Below are 10,728 nucleotides of genomic sequence, written 5' to 3'. Positions count from 1 at the left end.
TAAACGATTGATTTATCGTGGAGATCATAAAGACCGGGAGTGTACTAACACAGGCCTATCCATAACCTTTTATTGGCAATGGATACATTTCTAAGAGGCTAGCAATATTTGTTGAACAAGCCATGTGGTTTAAATTTCTCTATTTATATAGAGATTATGATCTTGAAAAGCAGCATCAGCTTATTAGGGTCTTAGCCATGGAACGAGGGCGCTGCTTTCTCAAGGATATCCGCCCCACCCGGCTTGGACGCCGCGCTGCTCCTCTGAAGGTCACCAGCGCGCTGGCTGAGAACAGGAGCCCTTTTTGTGGTTTCGGTAAATGTGCAGGACAGCCTCCAAGAGCACGTTTTCCCCCTTTTTAATTGTCATGTAACAGCCTCATGTAGAGCCAAACTGTCTGCAACACCTCAGCACTTAGAAACGAAACCCTCGCCACCGGACCACAGCTGCAGTTAAATATCGCTGCCCATTAACGGTACATCACGATCGACTGGCTGGGGCGGGCAACTGCAGTTACTGTGCAACAGACAGCATTATCCGAAGACCAGGCCCTTTTAGACTCTATATATAAATACACGCACTTTAATTCGAGAAAGACACTCACGGTAATTTCGAGATGCATCAAAATCATCCTCTCTTTTAAAATAAGTTCACAAAGCACACTAAAGAAAAAGGAACATCATTTCATTGCAGCGGTAATACTCAGAATTAAAATCTCTCCTTTTTCGACGCAATTCAGGTTTTAAAGCCAGCGTTCAATACCTTCCCTTTCTATGGCACTCAAACGCACGTCACCGGTGGGGTGCGTATGAATCTGAACTATTTGATCCTCGTTTTGTTGACGTGTCGCCAATTATTAAGGCCGAACAAAAATCTTGAAAAGGCGAAGTGAAGATGGCATTAAGAGCAAAACCATCAGCCTTTCTGCCTATTATTCCACCTTAATGCAACTAATAAAAGTGCTGCTAAAAAGAATAATCTTTTCTTCTAAATAATAGCCCTGATAATTTCAAAAGATGTAAATGCAAGGAGTGAAGGAGCCAGCGGGGGGAGGGGGAGAAAACCTCCTGAAATGGTTCTAATGCTCAGCTGAGAAACTTAATTTTCTAATTTGCTGGAAGTCAAGATGACAGGAAACAAAGCAATTTGCCGTATTCAACGCAACAAATCACAGCCCCCCTCTCTCTCTCTCTCTGGCTTATGAGTGGTAATTATCCCTAAAAAGAATGCCATTTTATATTAAGCTAAAGTCGCATCAAAATGAGAAAGAGTGCCTCATTACAAGTAATTATGAGGGAATTAGAAACATCATTTAACTAAACGAGGAAATAATGCCCAGGATATTGAAGAATCTGCCCGCACTTCTGCAGACCGCTGCAAGTCCCATTACAAAAATTGTAGCTCTTAAATGGAATAATTCGAGGCCTTATCGTGCCTGTTTTTTTCAGTTTTGTTTTGTCTCTAAAGAGTCTGAGAGGGAAGGGGGGGGGCTTCAAACGACGGCGCACAACTGTTGAAGAGCAGTGCGGTGAAGTACGAGTCCCTCGCTGCACTGCGGAGATCAGGCTGAAGAGCAGGGGGTTCGAAGGGGGAGAATAATTCATTGCCCGCTCAGATCCCCGGGAGCAGGACAGATAAACCTGAGTGAGCATTTCTTAATGGAGGGGGGGAAGAAGATATAATAAATTAGACCAAGATATTGAGTGACCCCTTACCATAGACATTTAAAAGACAAAAAAAAACTTATTTTATGATTTAAGATTACAAATCACTAGCCGGCAACCCCGGACAAGAAGGGATAAAAAAAAAATCAAACGCTGCACAACCCAACCCCGCAGATCCGATGACATCCCGCCACGGCTGAGCCTCAAACAAGCACTGCTACAGGCGCTGCTTGAAACCATTTCTGCATTTAATGTATTTTTTTAAACGTTAGATTTTAAGTTGTAGGCAACGTCCACCTCCGATATGCATCATTCGCACGCAGGTTAACCTGACCATTTAACATTATAAAAAGGATGAATAGAAAAGGAGGTATGGTTCACCCCCCCCCCCCCCCCAAACAACTCCATCTTGTTTAAAAAACATGTTTATTTATTACATTAAGTATGAAAGTTCGTTACATGCCATTTCAAATTTTTTCCGGATGCTTTGTTGGTGTGAACGTACAAGTCAACAGAAACAGGGCGTGCAGGCGTGGCAGAGAAGTGAAACCATACAACACCATTTATTGCATGTCTATATAAAAAAGTGTTGGCACTACCCACCGAGTTAAATACAAAGTCTGAGGGCAACACCAAATTTTAGTCACACAGAACTCAGTCTAATCCATAACCATGGGTCACTGAAGCCCATTTTGTTGCAGAAAAACACTAAAATTGAACTGTATGAAACACAAAGTGAAAGAAAGACTTCCTAGATAAAACTAGTTTTAAGGAAACAATATTAGTAAGAATAATAATGATGCTTATTTTGTTTAAATCTGTACTATATCAAAGGAGTAAAGAACTGCATGAAGAGTAGAAAACCAAGAACAACAGAACAGAGGTTTCCACAAGACGACATCCACCAAGAATGCAACATATACAAAACTTAATCAGCAGCCATTCGAACACCACTCAGACACACACACACACACACACACACACACACGTAACGGGACAGAAGGGAGGGTCACAGGAGACCTCGGGCGAGACCAGTACACCAGCCCTGCTGACTTCTGAAGTGTAGGTTCTCAACTGGATGCCAGTAGATCCCCCTCAATGGATGCTAGCGTCAGGAGGGCGGGTGCAAGAGCTAGAACGCCCCAGAGAGGCCGAACCCAGTCCGGTCTATGTTGACCTGCGGAGGAAACCAGGACCGGAATGAGATTAGTCTGCTTCTTAATGCATAATTGCGTTTACAACCATTTCGCTGCATGCATGCGATGCCGTCCACCGCTGGACACAGAAACCGATACTAATGAGATTTTAACAACTGTACGAAAACAACCACATATCAAACTGCAAATGCACAGCTGCCGAAAAACATGTAACATTTTAAAACAAACTCCACTCCTACCATTTCTAAATGTAGCAAATAAATGTTTTTAAAGACCGATAAAGAAACAAATAAACAGGCCAGGCTATAACAGACTGGCTAAACACTATTCTTTCCAGAGGGGGGGAGAAAAAAAAAAAAGCAAATCACCCAGCCTGTTTTTTAGTTTTTTGTTTTTTTTGCATCCCTCCATTTACGGGTGATATTAAACAGAATCGTGAAAAATCTCTTTAGCGCAAACCAGCTTTTTGACCATTACACTCAATAAATGAAAGACCTCATAGGTTAAAAACGACAGGGCAGCATCAAAACCGAGTTACGCTTTCCTCAAATCCACTTAAAGACAGAAACAGGTCTTGAGAGTTGCCTGTCTTAATGCATGGCGATTGCTTTCAAATTATTTTCTAAAGCAGATTCATGGCCCTGCATTTCGTCAGTGTATTACCTACTCAACGTTCCCCCCTGTGGGATCAATTGCCTGCTAATAGATGATTGCTGCAGTCATGAAACCATGTCAGACCTGACTATTAAAGCCTTTATTTTTGCTACTAAATCAAATTGAAAAGCTTGTGCAGCGAGCCCAACCTGCCTGTGACGTCACCGTCCAGGAAACAACCCATCTGCGGGAAGCAGGGGCCCGGTGGGGTTAATTGCCGATTACCCTGCCTGCGATTTACCCCAAAATATGGCGCTTTTCTCCATCTCTCTCTCTATTACTCCCATTTAACAATCCTCATGCAATTTTTTAACGAAACAAAGTTCGGGTATTGCCTGGAGACACAGGGCCATAACAAACACGCTTACATTAAACTCATCCACACACCGCGTTTGCGGGTTTGTTAAAACTAGTCTTGTTGCAGAAAAATACGAAGACAGCGTGGAAAGAGTTAAGGCAATATATTCCCTCTCAGTCATATGTGCTGCAGCTGCACCCACTTAATCTGAGGATGTTCAGAAGGTTATTTTCAAGCTCCTCCAATGCCTCTCGCTTCAGCTGTTAATTCGCCTCACAATGATGGACGCAATTTGCTCAGATGTCGTAATAGGAGGCAGAATATGAACTCGTTAGACAATGACATATTTGAAGAGAATGTTCCCAAAAGCGAAGGGCAGCAGGATGACAATCGCACTTCCTGTCTGCAGACCAAAAACAAAGGGATGGGGAGGAGGGGAATCCAGAAGTGCCCGTCGGCTGCCTATCAACCGGCGGATATTGAAATCTGGGGAAAGGGAGATAAACATCGGACAGGCACAGCTGTACCCACATCAGTGACTCCCCTGGTGGAACTAGAACAAATTCATCCACACACCGGGGGCGGCGTTCACAGCGGACACAGCCTCGGCCCGGTGGTGGGGGGGGTAGGACAGGGGGTACCGGGACTCACTTGGGCTTGGTCTCGGCGTCGGTGACCTGCCGGATGTAGATGGCGTCCTCGGGGTGCTCGATGTCGCCCTGCTCCTGCATGTAGGAGGCGGCGATGGCCAGCGTGGAGCCGTCGTTGCTGAAGGCCAGGGAGGCGATGCTGGTGGGGTACCGGTGGAACTGGCACAGGCGCTTCTTGTTGAACGGGTCCCAGATGTTCACGAAGCCGTCGGAGCCGCCTGGACGAGATGTGAGGGGCGAGGGGTCAGTTAAGCACACACAGTACAATTGTTTGTCATAACCTGGTCAGAGAGGTAGCTGGCCAAAAGAAAAGGATTTCAGAAGTGGGGCATAAACATGTTTATTGCAGGTTTTAGGGAGAGGAAATAACAAATGCCCAAAGGAGGCCGTGCTGTACTGCACACCCAGACTCACTTCACCGGCGCCGAATCCTCTGACAATAACCGGCACTATAGCCAACTTCTCAAGTACCTCTTAAACCAGGTAACGGAGGAACAAAAACTAAAATAATTTAATCAAATAAAGCAAAGCGTTACAAAAGCAGACAATAGACAACTAGGGCCATAGAAACCGTACAACACTAAAGTGCCCCAGAGCCGGGAGCTCAATGTTATCGGTGCGATCGCTACCCAACACCGCCGGGCGGTCTGAGGGGCCTCCCGAGACAAAGGCAGGCTCTTACCCGTGGCGAAGGTGTTGTGCACGCTGTGGAACGAGATCGCGTTGACCGGGTAGACCTGCTCGATGCCGTTCTCCTTCAACCGGTGGCATTTAAAGGCGTATTTCTTCTTCTGCACTTCTGGGCTGGGGTCCAGGTACTCCACAGCAACCCGACCTTCGATGGAGCTCAGCACGTAGCCCTGTGGCACAGAGCAGTCAAGCGTTTACCACGGCACCCGGGCCCACGGACACAGGAGAGACAGTTCTGCCGAGCGGCCCGTACCTGTTTGTTGGGGAAGGCCCGGATGCAGCGGGTCTGGTACTTCAGACTGGACTCCCGTCTCTGCTGGACGTAGCCCATGTTCCTCAGGTCCCACACCAGCACTCTGCGCCCCGCCGTTCCCACGATCAGCCGGTCTCCTGCCACCGAGAGAGTGTACACCTGGGGGAGATGGCAAGGTCGTATTTAGAGCTCAGGACAGGGCTGAACATGTGGGAAAAGCCAACAATAAACCAACATCAGCCCAGAATCGCACGGCGCAACGTCTGTGACCCGTGAGATGAAGTCTGATGTTAAAAAGCCTGGTAAATAACCCTGGACAAACCATCAGACAAATGATTTAGAAGATGAAAACTCAAGCCTCCTACTTAATTGGTTAAAAAAAATGAAGCCATTACATTCTTCTCTCACAAAACCGTTTTAGTTTTCAGAAAAGCAAATGCAAGAAAGTGCATTTAAATGCATTTTACACCACACAACAACGATATAAACGCCGGACCTCCTGTCCTCTGCTCTTTCTGTGCCAGACCGGTTATTCCAGCCATAAACCATCCCACACAACGCACTACACAGGCTTTTCACACCGGCTTGTTGAATCCTGAAAAGCACGTCAGCTCAACAAATCTTCACCGCGATGCCAGCCGCTGTCTTTTTCAGTTTAACCACTTCAAATCATTTCGATTGCCCTGCTATTAAAAATTGTAATTCATACCCGCCATTTAGGCAATACATAACACAAGCTATTCTTTATAAATATTGGTTGTCAGCCAGAGCTTTCATCCCAAATGGCCCAACCTGCCCTCCTCTCGCAGTAAATCAAGCACCGAAGCTGACAGTTCATGCCGATTCTCGCAAGTTGACAGCGTGCAAACATCCATCCAGTGAAGGATTACAAACCCGATGACATAATGAACCCGGAGGAACTAATAAACAGTTTTATTCACAGGGGAGGCACCGCCGCCCGCACCACGATCTGTCAGGAAGTCATCCCTTTACCTCGCCGACGCAGAAGCCCGCAATCCATCACGGGTGCTATCTAATGCAGTCAATCTATCCTGAACATGGGGCGCACGGAGAGAAACTGGGTCAAGAATAACCTGAGGAACCCCTCGCACACGGCTGCCACGAACACCCAGGGAGGACGAAGACCCCGGTCTGGCAGGAGAGAAGAGGCCCGAGAAAGACATCCAGGCTACTCAATCATCTCCCTCGCGCTTATCGGCTGGACGTTCACAAAGTTCCCTTCCTGCCCCTAGTGAAGTTTGACATTTTTCTGTAATAACTGTAAAACATGAGAAATCTGTGAAACTGCTGGCAGACATTCGACCGTTTGTGAAGGAGATCTTTTCATTTCCTTCTTCAGACAAAACTGCCAATCGATCAATACGAGCCCGCGGGGTTTCCTTTCAGTTCAGGTCAAGTCTCCGCTCATCACCACAACCGCCTAACACAAAACGACAACCAACTCGGTTTAGTTCGGCTCCATTGGCCACAGTGTAGGGCCCGGGCACCAAGGGCTTTCTGGAGGGCCAGGATTAATTAAGCAAATCGACTAGATGCAAAAATAAAAAGTTCCAGGAAGCACGTAAAATTGTATGAACACACCTTAGGTCCACAAACACATTTCGAAGGGTGTGCACCTGTGCTCAAATAGGCAATGCCTTACAATCGTGCACGGACTGTAGCCGCCAGCAGCTACACACCAACATACTTCAGAGATTTTGTTTAATTGCATTTAATTTATTTGTTTTAATTAATTTTGAAGTCAACGCTTTCTTTGCAATAAGGGACACTTGTTTTAAGCCACTTACCAGCACCCACTTTAAATACACAGTAAACAAACCTCTGCAAAAGCAACATCTGATTAAAACACAAAACAAAAACTCTTGATTACATAAGCGGTTTGATACTTTTCCCCACACAAACTTGCCAACACTACAGGAACTGGATTCAAAAGCCACAATAAAATTAATTATCATCATTAGACCAAACTAGTAAAAATCAGTGCATCGACATTAAACCAAGACCCAAATCACACCGATATTCCTCATACATACAGGCGTGATGGCAGGCCTACCTTCTCCGGTTGAGAAAAGGTCCCGGCGTTACAGGGGGTACGGGGGTCCCAGAGCCGGACAGAGCGGTCCCAGCTGCCCGTCACCATGACATTTACCTCGGGGCAGTACTCCACACAGCGGATGGGGGCATCATGGGTTCCCACTATCGTCTCTGTGGGAGGGAACACACTTTAGGGGACACATTCCTCATGGGAATAAGGAAGACAAACTGACAAGGCAGTCATCCATGCTTAACCCACATAATAAAGGAGCAGGTTACATTAATGTATTCATCTTTAACAGAACAGGTGCATGAAAGCAGCTCCACGTCAGGTTTCATATCCATTGCAAATCCCCTCCCCCCCGCATTATCACGGCTGGAGTGTTGATTGATGGGAAACTCATCTGCCACTCTCAGGTAATCTGGTCAAAAGCCAAAAAGCAGCCTTCACACACTGGAGATAGTGTCGGTGTTCGGCAAATGCCACTTGGCTGGACGAAGCAGACCAGACGTACCTTGATCCGTGTTCAGATCGTGGGTTTTCAGCTGCATGTCCAGGCCCCCGCTCCACGAGTGTGTAGGGTCCTAAGAGATGGGTAAGGGTTGGCTCAGTCACAGAGGATCCTGCCAAAGCTAAACCGTCATTTAAAGGACCGAAAAACACTCAATAATGCAACACAGCAGCAGTTGCTATTTAGCTGTGTATTTTAGATCAATTTTCAAATGCGGTTCTAAAGTGCAGAGGTGTGTGCTGCACAATGGCACTAGAAACTGGGAAAAACAACAACAAAACAAAAGAAAGAGTGGTTCAGTTTTTGTTAAAGCTGCAATAAACTACTGTTTCTGCTGCCCCTTGTTATTGAAACTTGTCGCTTCAGTGTAAATTCACATTAATGAGACAGATGGAGGGAGAGAGAGAAAATAAAGGATACGCTGAAAGTTGGAGTGCTATATATATGTATATACACTCCCGGCGCGTCACTTACATAAAAGGCACAGTCGAGCACAGGTGCCAAGTGCTGGTACTTCATCCGCATGGAGTTGCCACCAACATCGTACAGGCGGACGGTGGAGTCCCAGGAGGACACCAGCAGGAACTGGGCCGTGCTGGGGCTGAACTTCACTGCCGAGATGCTGTCCTCGGGACCCTGGTTCAGCTTGAACTCGTTAGCGCCCGTCATCTGCAGGGTGAGAGGGGCACAGTGAGAGTCCACACACACACTCCTGGGCTGGTTTCCCAACTACACACAAAAAAGTCCCCTTCACAAGTAGACGATACACTGAACACAGAGCATGTATTGACTGTAGATTATCATCAAATCAAAGCCAGATATTGATTGTGTGGGGAAATGCAGAGAGCAGGTTTTCTGTCTAAGTGGTTTGCAAGACAAACCCTTCTGCCCCAAAGCACCTGCCCTGGAGAGCAGGCCTGTCTGCGGGCACACCTCAGTGGGAGGACTGGGGGCATTTCCGTGCCATCCCCGTCAACCACACAATTCAGCAAAAACAGGGCAGTGACCCACCCAGATGAGCCAGCACGGTTAGGGGTAAAAACACGTATACAGGGATGAACAGCCACCCCCCTAACAAAGTGCACTTCTCTGATAGGCTTTCAAATGATGCGTTTTAAGTACTTCTCACATGGTGAACTTTGTCATTACATTACAGGCGTCTCCCTGGTGCGTGTCTACACAGAAACATGACCAACCACGACGATGCCGCAATCCTGGCGTGATGTGGACGGTCGTGAACAGGAGCATTACCCGCGATCAACAATGTTTTCATCCCCTGACACACGTTGACAGCTCCGTCGCGGACTGCGCTTTTACAGGACATACGAGCAGGCGTGCGACACCCTTTGTGTGACTTTAAACACGCAGGGAAAGCGATCAACACGTTACAGATCAAACAGTAACAATCACAGCGATCATAAGAGTGTAGGCCCCAAAAACAGCCCGGCTTACCGCTATCCTGAGGACGTCAAATATATACACGTTAAGCACCATTAAAACATGTCTGTAGGGCTCACACGCTCACCTTTGCGGGAAACAGTGGGTATGCGGAACCGTTGCACCACAAACGAAAACGTTTCTGAATTAAAACAAAACAAAGCGAAATAAACCCGTTTCCGCCTTTTCCGCTCGGTCTCCCTCCTTGCACTCGGATCAGTGCAGCGCCGGGCCTTCCATGCCGCCAACAACCTGCGCTCTGATTGGCTGCTTTGAAATCCACAACAGTCCCGCCGTGCTCCCCATTGGCTGGCTCACGAAGTCCCATCTCTTCCGATGCCAGACCCGCGGTCAGGTGACAGGGGAGTGCTGGTGTGTCGCTTTTTGTTGTCCGCTCTCACGCCAGTGCGGCGGTGCGTCCTGTGTCGTTCAGTTATAAAGACACACAATCGCATGCACACGTGTACTGGTGCTGTGACTGGGACTTTCATTTCACTCTGGTCCAGTTTGTAATGGCTGTGCTTGCTAAAGATAAAGTAGCGTGCATGCAAAACACGTAGATGTTAAAGCGCATTCTTCAGACTGCAGCAGTTTCAGTAAAATGGGTTACATTTAAATATTCAACAATTAATGTATAATTTTATAAAATTACCAGCTTGTAAATGTGTAATCGTATTGTGTTAATATGAATATTCATTATTTTAGTATTAGTATTTAGGACTAATTATAATCAGGATCCACAAGTATGGGCTGCAGATTGTTCTGGTACTTGGCTTTCAAATGCATCAGTCAAGTGTAATATTAAATGTAATGAACTTAACATCAGGAAATTCAATCAGTATTTTCATTAACATTTTTTTTTTAATTTTGTATCTGTTATATATGGCATTCAGGATGTTTTATTGGATAATAATTATAGCACAGATGATATCTGCAGATTAAATGTACAAGTTACAAGTGTAAGTGACTTGTGTTCTTGAAATGTCTTAACTCTCCTTAAAATATATTGTATTGATATCTCTTTTCACTGAGCCTGTTTTGTTTACTACTTTCCGTGGTCAAAATATAATCCCCTATTATAAAGAAAACATTTGAATACGGGGTTAAATATCTTGCATCAGACGTGATGTACCCTTTTTTATTATAATTTGTTTGTTTTCATTATCTGCTTTCGTATGCGTTTGTTTTTTCAACCAAACGTATTTTATTCTTCTAATAAAATCTTATGTTTAAGATCGACGTGCAACCTTTCATCGTTTTCAATTCTGAAAAATGCATGTATTGGTTTACAATGCAACCCTATTATATCGCCTATATATCCATGTGTGTATTTGCTGTATCTATCTGTTTAGGTAAAT

At 45.7% G+C, this 10,728-nt stretch overlaps 1 protein-coding gene across 1 annotated transcript; it reads right to left on the bottom strand.

The window, feature by feature from the left end:
* Positions 1-2,073: 2,073 nt before the first annotated feature.
* On the bottom strand, positions 2,074-9,615 carry bub3 (BUB3 mitotic checkpoint protein). Its single transcript, XM_066693276.1, has 8 exons — positions 9,459-9,615; positions 8,408-8,602; positions 7,937-8,006; positions 7,441-7,592; positions 5,367-5,525; positions 5,106-5,283; positions 4,425-4,641; positions 2,074-2,841 (listed from the first exon to the last, which is right to left on the bottom strand). The coding sequence occupies exons 2-8, from the start codon at positions 8,600-8,602 to the stop codon at positions 2,832-2,834; spliced, it is 981 nt and encodes a 326-aa protein (XP_066549373.1). The 5' UTR covers positions 9,459-9,615; the 3' UTR covers positions 2,074-2,831.
* Between the last annotated feature and the right edge of the window lie 1,113 nt (positions 9,616-10,728).

This window comes from Amia ocellicauda, chromosome 20, assembly GCF_036373705.1.
Source record: "Amia ocellicauda isolate fAmiCal2 chromosome 20, fAmiCal2.hap1, whole genome shotgun sequence".
Classification (NCBI taxonomy): Eukaryota; Metazoa; Chordata; class Actinopteri; order Amiiformes; family Amiidae; genus Amia; species Amia ocellicauda.
The sequence above is the reverse complement of the archived record's forward strand: the minus strand, read 5'-3'. Positions and strand labels throughout refer to the sequence as shown.

What these genes read in the sequence shown, in the direction of transcription:
- bub3 (XM_066693276.1), bottom strand. Translation starts at nt 8,602, where the DNA reads ATGACGGGCGCTAACGAGTTCAAGCTGAACCAGGGTCCCGAGGACAGC. An exon ending in CGATCTGAACACGGATCAAG is followed by an intron (nt 7,593 to 7,936) that starts GTACGTCTGGTC and finishes TCCCTCCCACAG; the next exon opens with AGACGATAGTGGGAACCCAT. An exon ending in GCACAACACCTTCGCCACGG is followed by an intron (nt 4,642 to 5,105) that starts GTAAGAGCCTGC and finishes CATCTCGTCCAG; the next exon opens with GCGGCTCCGACGGCTTCGTG.